General features: G+C 49.8%; 1 protein-coding gene across 38 annotated transcripts in view; it reads left to right on the top strand.

Annotated features, from left to right (window-relative positions):
* CELF1 (CUGBP Elav-like family member 1) overlaps positions 1–8877 on the top strand; it is a 70289-nt gene extending 61412 nt beyond the window's left edge. For 15 of the 38 annotated variants that reach the window (XM_070487705.1, XM_070487704.1, XM_070487696.1 and 12 more), the window contains 2 exons: positions 79–245; positions 3563–6516. In XM_070487705.1, coding sequence (XP_070343806.1) covers positions 79–206 — 128 coding nt within the window. In that variant the 3' untranslated portion in view covers positions 207–245; positions 3563–6516. Of the gene's footprint in view, positions 1–78; positions 2122–3562; positions 6517–8343 lie in introns of those variants that run through there. The other 23 variants (XM_070487706.1, XM_070487697.1, XM_070487692.1 and 20 more) reach the window with 3 other exon arrangements.
* The last annotated feature ends 6563 nt before the right edge of the window (positions 8878–15440 follow it).

Below are 15440 nucleotides of genomic sequence, written 5' to 3'. Positions count from 1 at the left end.
GTAGCTCTTGCATAAGGAGGACTGAGACTCTCTTTGCCTTGTCACGTGGCTCACCTCGGTGTCTGCTTGGACACACAGGTTTTGTAAGTTACGACAATCCTGTTTCGGCTCAAGCTGCCATCCAGTCCATGAACGGCTTTCAGATTGGCATGAAGCGGCTTAAAGTGCAGCTCAAACGTTCGAAGAATGACAGCAAGCCCTACTGAGCGTGCTCCCCTCTGAGACTGGAGTGAGAGGGTCTTCTGGTAAGTGAGGGAGGAGCACCCTTAATGTTTCGAAGCCCTAAGGCTGTGTGTTGACAGCCCTGGACCCTGATCCCTGCCACTCTCGCAGGCACAGCTTGCCCTGAAGACCCGGCTACTGCCTTCTGTGGGAGTTGCGCTTCGTACAGAGGACGAGTTTGTGCTTTGGTTTCCAGTGTTTTACTTTGGAGTTTAGGTGCCATATCCTGAGTTTTTTTCTTTATTTAAAGTTTGCTGTGTTTGTAACCAGTGTGTGTTGAGAAGGACCAACATCAAACCACCCTGGGGGAGGAGGGGAATGCAGAAACATTTAAAAAAATCAGAACTTGCCCCGAACTACCCCAACAGAGAGGACTGAGTGAAACCAAAAACGGACCCCCAGAATCTCTCGCATGTTAGAGTGGGTGAGATGAGAACTGACGTCCAGGAGCTGTGGGGGCGGCACGGGTGGAGGTGGCTTTGGAGAAGAGTGAGAGTGGCTTGACCCCAGCAGCCCTGGGACCTGAAGGCTGAAGCTCCTCTGCGGCTCCAGTCTCTGGAAATACTGAGTTCTTGCCACCTATTTTCCAGATTCTTGTCCAAGATTTCTGCCCCTCTTTCCCAAGAAGGGGCTAATAATTCTCTGGAAATAAAGCACCTGTTAAATAAGCCTGATATTTGCAAAAAGCAAGGGGGAGACATCACCCTTTCCCAGCTTTCCCAGCCAGCCATTGGTGTTGGATTGGCACTGCCTGGCTGGTGGCTTTTAGGAAGCAGCAGCTGGTCAAAGAGGTCATTTTTATTTTATTTCAACACCGAATGATTAGACCATGGCCCCTTTCTAACAGGTCCCTTTAAAGAAGGCCTCTAGGGAAGGCACTGCTCGGTTTCCTTCCTTGTAGTTGACCACAGCAGGGAATGTCCCTTCCATCCCAGGCCACAGTTTTCTCATGAGGGTAGATCTAAGAAGGGCTTATAGTGTGTAGCTGAAGGGGGCACCTCCTGAGCAAAGTGATCAAAAGCCATCGAGTTGGAGGAGCAGGAGCCTGCTTCGTGGTGTACCTGAACCAGAAGTTCCCTTCAAGCCAGAGTGCTGCATTTGCCAGTGCCTGGCACTTGGTACTTAGAAGGATTGAGAAATCCATGCTTGCCTCCTTGGTTGAGGGGTCCCAGACATGGTATTCCCACCGAGGCAGGCCCCTCTTCTAGCCACTCCAGCCCATCTGCTCTTGGGAACAGAGGAGACAGCAGGACGTTTACAGCCTCCACATGGATTTAGTGTTCATTTACCTCAGTATTACCGTGTTCATTTTTGTCCTCGTGCTTACAGTGAGCTGCCTGCTGCCTTGCACAGGTCCCACTCCAGCTCTTGCCTGTGACCCACACAGTCTGGGCTCTGCCTCTGCTCCAAGAAACACTGTGGGGGTGGAGAGCCAGAAGGGACATGCTGTTGAGAATGTGCACCTGGGCAGAGGAAGCCCTGTTAGGATGTGACTCTCAGCCAAGGCCAGGGACTGGGTCCTTGGGATCTTAAACCTCACAAACATCAGTCCTGACCCCTCGCAGCAGAGAGGAGATTTGAAGGGGTTGGTTTGCTATTAAGTCGGATGGGGGCTCTCTCCTTGTCATGCTGTCCATTTGGGTGACAGACAGGGATTGACCGTCTTGCTGTTGTACAGGTAGTTGGTGGTGTTGGATTATCCCATTGAAGCTGGGACAGCTGTTCCCTTCTCATAGTGATAATTTGGGTCTGTTGTCCTCTAAGAAACGTGAAACATACTTCTTAAGCTGAACCACGTAAACTTGAATTCCGCGCACTGGGAGAAATGTGTCCTGTGTTTCAAGGATAAAACTGTTCCAAAGGCTTCCAGGGTCATGATGGGATTTTTTAAATAAACGCAAAAAATAAAAATAAAAAAGAAAAAAGAAAACAAAAAAAGAAAAAAATGCTAGGTTGGGGAGGCGCTGTTCTGAATCCCAACCGGCTGGAACCAAGAATGTCGTTTCTATTTTTATAGAAGTTTTATACAGCTCCGGGGTGGAGAATATTTATTACCTAAATTATATCTCTGGAAAAGGCCAGGATTTTGTAGAATCCAGAATGTGATTGTTGTACACACAGGGTGCTGTGTATGATTGAAACTACTGACTTTCTGTGGCCCGTTTGCAGCCCAGCTAATCTGCCGGAGGGGAAGGAGTTAATGCTGTGAATTGGCAGAGGAGAGAGCTGTGCTCCCCAGGTGCTGCCGGTGCTGGGATCGCTAGCCTTCTGTTCTGTCTTCCTCCTTGGCCATCATGGGGTTTTCCAAAGCTCAGAACTCCTTTCTGCCCTTTCTCTCCCTCCTCCCCCATTTCACTATTATTTGTCCACAGATTTGTCCTGGGCTCTGGGACCTTATGAAACCCCTTTCCGAATGACATGAAAGGCAGAGGTGCAGTCAACCCGCCTTTGATACAAGACCCCGAGGTTTCGTACCTGCTTGTGCGTTCTCTTTTCTAAAAAGAGCATATGCCGCAGCAGGGCCCTGGGCTGCCACAGCGGCCAGCTGGTGAGACCAGGCATTTCTCTCTGTTCTCTTCTCCCCTGCCCGGTGAGTGAGCACAGCAGCACTGCCCTTGAGCACAGTTCTCTCCCCAGGCCAAAGATGGTGTTGTGAAGAAGCTGCTCCCCCACGAGTCTCACGGTGTGAAAGGGTTCAGCTTGGAGCGTGGAGACTCGCAGTCAAGTCTTAAGCAATCCTTTTCTGTTGTGTGGGGGTTTCACTTACGTAAATGTGTTTTCTGCTGTAGTTTTGTTTCTTACTTGGGTTTCATCATGAAATCGATTTGCCTTGAATGCAGCCAGACACTGTCTCCTGGGTCCCACATGAGTGGCCAGGGCCTGCGTGGAAGCTAAGAGCTTGGATTTCTGGGAACAAAGGACTGTCCCCGTAGGATGGAGGAGAAATCCTGGCCCTCTCCCCTAAAGTAACAGCCCCCGCCCCCAGCACCCTTTCTGTTCTCCCTGGGTCTTGACCAGGGAGTGGGGGAGAGGCTGAGGCTCTGCTCCACCAGAGACCTTCTCAGAGGTGTCTGGCGCTTCAGGGGAAATCCAAGCCTTAGGTTCCCTCTGTCTCTGGCAGTTGGATGTTTTCTTGGTGTCCTCCATGTCCTTTTTGACTTTTCCCTGTGTCCATTGTTAGCATGTGCAAAAGTTCCCTGTCATTCCCCAGCCCCTGCCCTGCCGCCTCCTCGTCTCAGGGCTGCACACAGTGAGTGTTCCTGTTCTCTCTCTTCGTTTGGATGTATTGCTCTGTGTAACTCAGTGGGTCTCCCTCTTTCTGGTTTGTTTTTTTTTCTAGATTCCTGCCGTTTGTTCATCGTTGTGCCTAAAGCATGTCGATGTGGCGTCAAGTACATCGTCCAAATCCCTGTCTCTTCAGCTTCTCTGATGCTTGAACTCTCACCTTTGACCTTGTGTTGACCTTTGATGCTGACGTGTATTTTTATTATGTTTGTTTCTTTCTTTGTTTTTTCTTTTTTCTTTCCTTTTTTTTTCTTTTGTGCTGCCAAATTGGTTTTGCTAGAACGACTGCTGAAGGGGAAATATTTAAACTTGCATTTGAATATAAAAAAATCTATTTTTCTAGAACTTCATAAGATAACCACTTGATTTTGTGATTCCAATTCTTTGTAATTGTCTTCAGAGCAGCCCTACTAGCACATACCGCGTGGTGTTTGTATTTCTGTGAACACACAGCCAGTCCGTTTCTAGGCTTTGTTTCTCTGTGTGCTTAGTTTTAAAGACAACTTTGAAGTAAACAATGAAATAAAAGATGTCACTAAAACCTTTGAGGCTCCTGAGCACATTTTGCTGATACAGTTTGTGGGGCTTGAGGAAGCCGCATGTGTTCTTGTTTTTGTTTTTCTGAGTTCTCGACTGCAGAAAACACCTGAACCCCTTTTCTTTTTTGACCGCAGGCTGCAGCTTGGGCCCCAGCCAGCCCTTTTCCTTTGTCTTTTGTGGTTCCTCCCTGTAGCGACCCTGCGGGGAGACGTCACCTCCCTCTGGCCGCTTACCCTCGCCCATCTCCATGCTTGTTCCTACAGTCTCCACAGCAAAATGTGATGCTTTGATTTTTTTGTTTTTGTTTTTGTATTGTTTTTGTGTTTTTGTTTTGAATTTTTTCCTTTCTTACTAAGATTATGCCCAGAAAAAACAAGTTTTGCATGTTTCCTGCTGTTTCTTCACACCTCCGTATATATCACCTTCACCTCTCTGTTTTCTATAGTTTGTGCAAAAACTGACCGATTTAAAAGGGTTTCAAAGAAGCTGTTTTAAATTGTTGTGGGGTTGATTATTTTTTTCAAGATTGTATTGTTTTATTTTGAAGTGGCAACTTTCTCCTCTATTGCCCTTAGAGCGTTTGCCTGTGCACTTAGACTGTCGCCTCATGTGGCCTCCAGGCCTCAGTGGGGCCTCCAGGAGGCTGGCTGCTCTGCTCAGAGATGGGTGGGAAGCGGGCCCGGATAGGCACGAGGAGCAGAGATAGACCCCAGAAGGTGGCTGCGGGTAGGCAGGAGGCTTAGCGCGGTAGGGCTAGGGAGCATCCCTCGGCCAGAAGGGGGTGCTCGGAACCCTCGGAGGAGGCCATCTGTGCACTAAGTGGCAACAGACCTGCCAGCGCTTTTCCTAGGTGACAAGCACAATACTACAGTCTGCACACTGTTTACAGCCCTGGGCACCACCCACCCCACACTGGCTCTTCACCGCAGCTCTGCTCTTGCTTAGCTAGTGGGGTGGAGGTGAGGGCGGGATTTGTTTTTTTAAATTGGGTGAAGAGCCGAATAGCTACTGTCCCTGGGTGCCAGGCAAGCCAGTTCCTTGGTTCCCTGAGGGGAACTTGCTCTCCTCTCTTGTGGCACCATCAGCCTCAGGGTCTTAGGAACTTGAGTAAGAATGTGAATGGTGGAGGGAGAGGCCAGAGGAGGTGAGAGGTCACGGGATGGATCTGTGGAGGTAAGAGGTTGCAGAGGAGGACTTTGTGATAGTCCCCACCCAGACCTGAGCTGCCGGTGGGTGGGAGAGCTGGGAAGTAGGATTGTCCAGGGAAGGGTGGAGAGGGGTAGCTGCGGGACTTGGGGGAGGGGGGCGGGGAAGGTAGAAGCACTGTTAGCATCATCCATGCTGGGGTGATGAAGGAAGGGCTCCTGGCAGAGTTTCTGCTCTGAGACCCGGCAGCTTGCCTAGTATTATACCCAAGGCCACTCTTCCTAGGAGGAAAGGGCGGCCACGTGGAGGCCCAGTGTGTGGGAGGCTGCTTAGTTTCCTGGAAGGGGTGATGGGATGGGAAGAGGCCAGGAACCCCAGCCTGAGCGGACTGCCGTGCACCCCACAGTCTGACTGCACAGAGCCGCCTCTGTGGGCAGAAGGCGCTGAGGCTCCCCTTCCTGTGTATTCAGAATCCGTGTTTGCCAATACATTTTGCTTTCAATTCCAAGAGGAGCTCTGGGAAAACCTGTGGATAAAACCAAATGCCAAACGTTGGACGTTGTTTCCTTTTCTCTCTCTGATTGTTTTAATTGTTCTGTGGTGGTTTTAATGGATTTGAGACCCTGGAGCGGCAGCTGCCTTTCTGATTTCCAGCTGCTTTTTGTGAATAATTTAAAAAGAAAAAAAAAAAAGAAACTTTACATTTTGGAGACAAACCTGTGTGAGTTTTTTATTGGTACAAACGTTGTATTTAACACTAGGGGTTTTGTACAGTTTTTTGCCTTTTCTACTAGAAAACAATGTAAAGTGATTTCACAATGTGAAGAGAAAAAAAATTGCCACTATGACCAAACGCACAGTCTGTTCTGCAGCAACAACGGGATTCAATCAACTCAAAAGTCGTGATTCAGCCGTAGAAATGCTTTTCCTTTACCTTGTTTGAGCTTTTCTTTCTTTCCTGTTTTGATTTGCAAAAGAAAATGTCTTTTTTGTGTGAACTTGTGTTGTACTATGTAGAAAATTATGGATTTTACTTTAATGGTTTAAAAAAAAAAAAAGGCAAGAAGAGCCTTTGTCGCTTTTCTGACCTGATCACAGAGTTTGTGTAGTGGATTAAAAAAGAAAACAATTGTTACAAGTTTGGAGCAAGGGAGTATGTGTTTAAAAGGAATCTCCTTCCTTTTTTTGTGTGTTTTTCCTTTTGTCCCAATGGGGAACCTAAATCTGTTTTAATTGCACAGACACACGGACAAAAAGTCATTTTGTATCTGCCAAGTGTGGTACCTTCCTTTGTTTATTTGCTATTAAACTGTTTGAGAAGAACTGATGTTGTCTTCAGAGTTATTGATTGTTGGGGTGGGCGGTGGGACCTTGGGGCTGGTGGGGTTGGCGGCATTTCTGAAGAAGGGGTGGGTGCCCTGGTCAGGTGTCATTTGATGTGCCTGTTGGTGTGCACCTGGACCCAGCAGAGGCTCCTTCAGAACACAGTTTCCCCCGGGAAACTGCCCTCCCCATCGTCCTCTGACCCTCTGCAGCATCTCTGCCCATATGGAAGCACCTTAAGACTTTCTGGGCAGCTTTAAAGATTTTTATTGTATTTTTTTCCTTTTTCTCCCCAATGCCCCCCGGTACATAGTTGTATATTCTTAGTTGTGGGTCCTTCTAGCCGTGGCATGTGGGACGCTGTCTCAGCATCGCTTGATGAGTGGTGCCATGTCCGCGCCCAGGATCTGACCCAGCGAAACCCTGGGCCGCCGAAGCAGAGTGAGCGAACTTGCCCGCTCGGCCACACGCCGGCCCCTGGGCAGCTGTAATTGTGCTGCTTCTGTTTCCAGTGGTGGCTGCCACACGGCAGGATGGGCTCAGACCTGTGAGTGCAAGTCCCTGCCCTGGGCTGCAGAGGTCCTGTGCCCGGGGAGGCAGCCGACCGGCCCGGAGCCCCAGAGCGTGGGCCTCTTCCTCTCCAGGCCTGCAACGCGCCGGCGTAAAGTGATTCAGCTCCTTTCCTCCTCATTCTGGCCTCAGAACTGGGTCACAGCAGGGCGTTTCTAAGATGCCCTGGGTTTGCTAGTCGGTAATTCCAGATCACTCCCCAGGTGAGTGGGGTCGTACACCTGGGCCTCCTCAGACCTCTGCAAGCTGCAGGCTCGGCCGCTGGGCCGGGAGGCTTAGGCCCCCTGGCCAAAGCGTGAGCTTGTCTGCTCCTTACCTGCTCCTTGGCTGCTGCTGCCGTCCCCTCTGCTCCGGGAGGCCAGCCCTTGGGAAGCAGGTGCCTGTGTGGAGGGTGCAGCCAGCACAGGCCTGTGGGTGGGCCTGGCCTCAACCTTCTCATCACAGCCCCTCTATGTGGGATGTGTCTGGAGTAGCATTTCTCAGTGGGGGGTGCACTGAGTACCAGCCCAGGAAACGTTCTGTGAAGTAAGGGTTCGCAGCACAAATAAATTTGGGGATGTTCCTTCCTCATTTGTATGCATTAAAAATGTTTAATTAAAAATCAGAAATTTGTATTAATATGTAGTAATTATCCTAGCTAATGTTCATTGACTGTTTATCAAAATCCGAGTGCTGTGGGAAACATCTGATACACGTTCTGTGTTCCAGTCTTTATACCATCCCTGGGAGGGAGCTACTGTCCCCGTCCCCATTTTGCAAATGAGCAGACTGAGTTGCCTGCTAGAGAGAGGTGCACACTGAGAATCAGCCCAGCTCTGCCTGACTCCTGAGCCCTTGCTCTCAACCACCTGAGGAGAAACACCTCGGTAAAAGCAGATCGGCTTGCCTCGGCTGCCCTGTGCAGCCTCATGGGACACGACTGCACGCTGTCCTCTAGGCTCTGGGGCAGGGAAGCTGGGGCCCCTACAGCTCTCGTGGCACCTGCGGGTCGTCAGCCATTGCAGCTTTGCCCCGCTGAGAGCGCCTGTCTGTCGGAGGGCTGCACTCGTAACTCAGGGCTCCGAAGAGCTGGTCAGCTTGCCCTCTGAGGGGCCACTTCCAGGGAGGACTGGAGGGCCTCCTAAGCGTCACTCCTGCCACACAGTTGTTCCTGCATCTGGGGCCACCTCGACTAGCCTTTCCCTGATGTTGGTTTCAGTTCTTGTCATTGTGGTAAAACACATTTAACATAAAATTTTCTGTTTTAATCGTTTTCAGATGGACAGTTCAGTGGCAGTATTACGTTCACGGTGTTGCACAGTCATCAACCCCGAATGTTGTAAATCAGCTTGAAATGCACCTTCTTCAACTTCATCTCCTTCTCACCATTAATATTTGTGAAATCACAAATGTGATATCCTAATGATGTGTTTTAAAATACACATTACGCTACGTACCCATCAATATACATGTAAACTGTCCGCTGGGTGCCTTCTCAGAGAGGTGTGCGCTTCACACTGGGAAATGGGGCCAGGATGGAGATCCAGCTTCCTCCTCCATGTTCCAGATAGAACTTGATGTAAAAATAGAATGTTAAGTACAACTCGGGCATCTTCCAATTTAATATCATACTTAAAGGCTATTGTTTCTCTTTAAAATTTATAAAAGCAGGAATATCCCAAAAGTACTATTTTTTAAAAGATGTATGTTTGTGCATCTTTATAATCATATAGCTGTCTTAATTCAACAGTATTCTTTGTAAAAACCCACATGCAATCACCTTTTGTTTTTGAATAGATTCCTCAGCACCTCATTTTTGCCACACTCCTGGTTTCTGGCTTACCGCAGAGGCAGCCTCTGCACCGACTTTCTGGGTCAGCACACAGCTTCCCTGACTCCCTGGGACCTTACATCCTGTGCTCACCTGAGCATCACAGTTTCTGATGAAGAAAAGCTGTTGGGAAGGAAATGAAAGACGAGGTTTGTCCCTTCACCTCTGAGAATGTCAGACTAACGTCTGATGACATTGCCCTTCCGGGAGGGATCCTTGATGGCTTTGGCCTCCACCTTCTGCCTTTCTCCAGCATTTTCCTTCTCTCTCAGGAGTCCTGTCCAGCCCTCACCATCTGGCATTTAATTTCTTTTGCATACATTGACTTTCTCTTTACTGGTAAAGGCTCCAGCTGTAGGGAGGGCTTCTGTTTTTTTAAATCTGAGAGTCTTGGAGTGGGAAATCGAACACATTTCAACTGGGAAGGGCCATTCAGACACCCCGGTAGCCAAGTCTACGAGACATCATCCCTGCCTCCATCCCTACCCTCCCTGCGGGGGTCCCACTGACCTGAGGCCTCCTGAGGTTTTGGTGTTTAACTACTGGATTGAGGTATAGTTCCCATTCTATGCAATCCACCCACTTAAAGCAGGGAAGCCATTGGGTTTTAGCACTGTGCAACCATCACCCCAACCTGATTTTAGAACATTCTCATCACCCCGAAAGAAAGCCCGTAACCCTTAGCAGTCACTCTCCTTCCCCAGTCTCCCCCATTCCCAGCCTCTGGCAACCGCTACTGTTTCTGCTGTCTAGATTTGCCTGTTGCAGACGTGTCATATAAATGCAATCATGCAATATATATGCCTTTTGTGTCTGCCTTTCATTTAGCCTCCCTCTGGGTATGTTCGCTCTCCTTTCCTCCCCCTGTTTGAAAACCACGCACAGCTCTAGCCTTGTACCACCTGCTCCTGCCACTCCCGGTCCTGCTGAGTTTGTCTCCTCGCAGTCCAGCCATGCTTCTGCAGCGCCCTGGCTCCCTCACTTGCCCCAGCTCCTCCTGTCTACCTGCTGCGTCATCAGCCTCACCTGAATCTGGCAATGTAGCCCTGCCTGCATTGCCCAGTATGCTTGCCCTCTAAGCACTGTGGCTATTTAATTACAAAGTGTCATTCAGCAGTTTCACCATGAAGCCACGTATTGCTAGTGGCGACGCTATTGGACAGTGCAGGACATAGAACATTTCCGTCATCGTGGTCAATCATGGGGGTCAGGACTGTTCTAGACAGTTACTTTACTTTTAAGAAAACAAAATAACTACCGTTTATGAATTGTAGCTACTGTACTAGTCCAGCCTGCAACCGGCAGCTGAGGGAGTTAGAAACTGAGGCACAGAGCAGGTGTAATTCCTCTCTGTCGCGTGGCTGTAAGCAGGAGAGCTGGGTTTTAACCCAGGTCACCCTGACTCCAAAGTCTCCAGAGCATGTTCCTTTGGGAGCGTCTGTGGTGGACCCTGGATGCCCTGGTGGAAATTCCGCTGCTAGAATGGAGCTTCGTGAAGGCAGGGGACACGTGTGACTTCTTCCTCACTGGAGCCCCAGGGGCCATCAGATGATGAGTATTCAGGAAACGTTTAGTGAGTGAGTAAATGAACAAATAAATTGACAATTGCTTTTGTCCAAGAGCTTCCTGGTGTACCCTCCCCCCCGCCCCCCGCCAGCTACATTAGAGTTTTATTTAGATATTTCCATGTACTCCAGAAGAAAGGGAATAACATCTTCGCACCTAGTTTCTAGATTGCTAGCTACCAGCCACAGCCAGCCCTGGTGATCTAGTGGTAAAGATCCAGCGCTCTCAGCACTGCAGCCCAGGTTTGCTTCCCCGTTAGGGAACCATACACCTGTCCGTCAGTTGTCAGACTGTCAGGCTGCGTGTTGCTGTGATGCTGAAGGCTCTGCCACCAGGATTTCAAATACCAGCAGGGTCACCCGTGGTGGACAGACTTCAGTGGAGCTTCTAGACTAAGACAGACTAGGAAAAAGGACCTGGCCACCCACATCTGAAAAAATTGGCCACAAAAACCCTGTGAACAGCCTCGAGGCCTTGTCTCATACAGCACTGGAAGGTGAGAGGATGGCACAAAAAGAGCGGCAGGGTTCCACGCTGCTGTACCTGGCGTCACTAGGAGTTGGAATCCACTCAGCGGCAGTGACGACAAAGCTACCGGCCAGTACCCAAATTCTCAGCCGTCTCTCGGTGGCCTTGAAATAGAAATGAAAGGCAAGTCCCTTAGAGCCACTTCACAGAAAGCTGCTAACACAATTGATTTCCTAGGCAGCTCACTAGGGGTCCTGCCCCTCGAGGAAGCTGGTGCCAGCACCTGCTTGGCAGGGCCCTGTGCTGCGGGAGAGTCCCTTTGGCTGTCAGGAAGGCCCCTGAGGGAGGGGAACCTACCTGTGGCCTTCCAGCCCTGAGAATGCCACTGACCCCATCATCCCTAGAGTGGAGTGTGCCCAGAGCCTGACGCCTGTATGACACAATGACCTTTTTCAAGGGTTTGAGTTCTTTGGGGTTTTTTTTTTAACGCAAAACATTCATAGTTAGAGAAGAGGCTTAGAGTGTGGTAGGAAAAACCTGTGTTTAAGAGTCTCCTAATGGTTATAATACCAACCATGTGATCTTGGGCAAGTGGCTTGGTTCTCTCAGCCTCAGATTCCTCATCTGCCGAAGGGAAATGAAAGCTCCCACCCCGCAGAGCTGGGAGATCTTGCCTCAAACGCTTGGCCCGGTGCCGCCCCTGGCAAGTGCTCCTTCACGTTGCTAACAACCCTAAGTACCTCAAAGTTAAAAGGGAGCGTTTCCTCATCCCACGGCCCATTGATAACTGTTAAACAGATGGGGTGAGGATGCTTCCAGAATTTTCCTCTCTATATACAAAAATATGTACATATGTAATTTTTGTTAATAAAAATGAGAGCATGGCATAATGCACAGGACGTTCTGTAGCTTGCAGTTTTTCAGTTACGATGTCGCGGCACCCTTCCATCTGCGTGTGTACACCGGTATCTACAACTTTCGGTTTTAGAGGCTATGTAGCATTTCATGGTTTCTCAACCACTCTCCTATTGGACACAGCTTATTTCTAGTTTTTTCACTGTTATAAACAGTAAGTGCCAATTCAAGGCAGATTCAGGAGGTCCTGTAGAGGGGCGTTAGGTCAATGTCTTGTTTTCAAAGCAAGTTATTTTATCGTCTCATTTGGTTTTCACAAGAAACCTTACCCGAGAGGTGTTACCCCCTTTGCAAATGAGGAAAATGAATTTGTCGAGAGGGACAGACTTCCTAATTATCCTGCTAATGGTGGCAGAGGGGGCCTGGGACTATCCCCTTGGTTATATTTTTCATGCTTCTGGAGCAGGGGCTGCCAATTCAGGGGCCTGCAGGGGCCAGGCATGTGAGGAGATCAATCTAAATGACAAGAGACACTTGGCTTCAGTGTCAAGGCGAGAATAGGGAGCAGTAGGGGCTGTTTGCAAAGGAGACATTCTCGGTCTCTCAGGGCCAGACACCAACCACTTGAATGGTTGACATGCAGAATCTCCAGCCCTGGGTTGCCTGAGCTCCCATTCACCAAGAGAAGCAGGAAATGCAGATTTTTGTATAAATCTCCCAGATAACAAATAGAGCCAGCCAACTCAGAAATCTGCCGCCCTCGCCTGCCAGATTGTGACCCCTGCTTCAGACCCAAACTTCGTTTTCTGCTTGTGATTATAAAACAAGGATCTAAGATGTAAGGCTCGTAGCTGGTGCCTGACATGGCAGGCCCTTGGTGAAGGCCCCCGGGCCCCCACTGTCCTACCACCCTGTGAGGTTAAGTGGCCCATAAAAGACCATTTCACTTTGTGGCTTGTCCTCCCCACTTCAGGGGCCGTTTGTCCGCCGTCATTGCTGGGCTCGGGTGAGCACGCTCGACCCTGTCTACCCTCTCCTTAGCCTGCCTTGTCCACGTGTTTCCTGCCCACCCAGGCCAGAGCCTTGGGTAACGTGCCCGGTGAGCTTGTTGGGTGTCAGGTAAAGGTCACTGTGATTCCTGAAAACTGTGTCCGGTTCTGCTCCGCTATCTCGCCTCTGCTCCTCTAGGAGTGGGACCCCTGGTCACACTGCCTGGGGTCCCCTCCTGCTCTGTCTCTGGGTGGCAGTGTGGTCTTGGGCAGGTCCCTTTACCTCTCGGTGCCTCCGTGTCCTTCCCTGTAAACTAGAAGAAATGCTGTTAGGTGACCTCCTTCGGTCGGGCGCCTCTTACTTGCCAGCAGCTGTGCAGGTGCTCGTGGTACAAAGAGACCGTAGCCCCGGCCCTAAAGTGACATGAGCTTGCCCTGACTGTGTGCCGTCACCGGCAAAGAGCTGGCTCTGGGGCAGAGGAAGGCTTTCTCCTGTCAATGTCTTCAAGTTTTGAGATCTTGTGAGTTCCCGGGACCCAGAAGGCTGTGGTCCCGACTCACTTGGGACGCAGACGCGGGCTGCCCGTCTCCTTTCCCTCCTGCTGAAGACTCAGGCAGACTGGTGTCTGGACCCCTGAGCGGGAGAGAGCGTGCCGGCTCTTCAGCACTTCCCTGCGGGCCCAGCTTCCTCACCGTCTGGACTTTCACTTCAGCCCAGGACCCACCTTCCCAGGGGAGAGGAAGATCCAGCCGACTCTCCTGGGCCAGTGACTCCCCCACCCTCCCCACTCTCCCAGCTTCCTGTGGTCCTGGTTCAAGAACACTTCCCCTGGCGAGTCCAGTGGCCTTGTCTCGTCCCACGAGCCTACTTCCACACCCCTTCCACCTCTGCTGAGCCGTGACGCTGGGGCCTGGACCCCCTCGCTGGCTATGCACCCCCCAGATGGCCCCTCTCTGGACCTGTTTAACTCACACTGAACAGGAGTCATCTCTGCCTGGGCTCAGTTTCCCCAGGAAGGGGCAGGACATGGCAGATGGGCTGCCTCCAGCAGTGGCTTTAAATTTCACAATAAGACTTTCATTGCTCCCCTTTTTTCCCATTCATTCAACATATTTATTGAGTGGCCGCTGTGCCAGGCCTTGCTCTGGGGATGCCTCAGTGATGAATGGGACAAAGTCTCGGCCCACACATTTGAGTGGAGGAAGCAGATATGAAGCAAATAATCTCTCTAATGAATATAAAATTATAGAGATAAATCTTGTATCAGAATGGAATATAATTCTCGATGAGAGTATAATAAGCTGATTCACCCCATCTAGGACTCAACTAAGAATGTCAAGGGAGGGAGGAGGAAAGGGATGGTGCAAAGGCCCTGGGGCAAACAGGTGGGCAGTTCCTCAAAAGCCGAATGTGGAGTTACCATACGACCCAGCAATTCCACTCCTAGGTATGTTCCCAAGAAAAATAAAAACATGTCCACATGAAAACTTGTACATTAATATTTATAGTATCATCATTCATAATAGCCACAAAGTGAAACAACCCAAATGTCCACCAACTAGTGAATGAATAAGCGAAACGGTATTTCCGTGCAATGAAAATAGCCATAAAAAGGAATGGAGTATGGAATCATGCTATAATGTGGGTGAATCATGAAAACGTTATGGTAAGTGGAAGAAGCCAGGGACAAAATGCCACATATTTTATGATTTCATTTGTATGAAATGTCCAGAATAGACAAATCCACAGAAAGTCGATTGTGGTTGCTGGCTGTATGCGTCAGCTCGGGCTGCCATAACAGAGTACCACAGACTGGGTGGCTTAAGCAATAGAAATTTATTTTTTCACAGTTCTGGAGGCCAGAAGTCAGAGGTCAAGGTGTTGGAAGGCGTGGTTTCTTGTGAGGCCTCTCCCCTTGGCTTGTAGACGGCGTCTCCTTCCTGCGTCTTCACATGGTCTTCCCTCTGTGTGTCTGTCCTAATCTCCTAAAACTGGATTCAGGCCCACTCCAGGGACCTCATTTTTCTTCTTTAAAGATGGTATCTCCAAATGAGTCACATTCTGAGGTTCTGGGGGCTAAGACTTCAAGAGATGAATCGGGGGGGCCCTCAATTCAGCCCGTAACCCAGGAGGAATGGGGAGTGACTGCTAATCAGTACAGGGCTTCTTTCGAGGTGATGAAAATGTTCTGGAATTAGTGGTCATCAATGCTCAAATATGTGAAGGCACTAGAAATCGCTGTCCACTCTGAAAGGATGATCTTTGCCCCGGGACAAGGAGGAGCCTGGTTTGCAGAGAGGGAGAAGTACGGGGTGAGACCAGCTGGTGGGGTTGGCAGGGGCCCTGTTACGAGGGCCTCTCTCTCAACCCCAGGATCCCAGAACTTCAAATATCTGCTTCCTGCATAAGACTTTGCCCCTCTCCACACGTCAGGCCTTGACATTATTCGGGACACTTCCAAACTGGGATTTAGGATTGGAATTGGGACACTTTTTAAACCTTCAAGGGCCAACTTCTGTCCCTGGTGGGCAGTTCGCCGAGGAGCAGACGGACTCAGCGCGGGATAACCTCTGGCTCATCACCACAATGTTTCCTGTGTGCCAGGCGCTGTCCTAAATCCTTGTCCACTCGTAAGTCATTTAGTTCTCCTACCAATCCAGTGAGG

This window comes from Equus asinus, chromosome 17 (assembly GCF_041296235.1).
Source record: "Equus asinus isolate D_3611 breed Donkey chromosome 17, EquAss-T2T_v2, whole genome shotgun sequence".
Classification (NCBI taxonomy): domain Eukaryota; kingdom Metazoa; phylum Chordata; class Mammalia; order Perissodactyla; family Equidae; genus Equus; species Equus asinus.
This window is presented reverse-complemented; position numbering and strand designations above follow the sequence as displayed.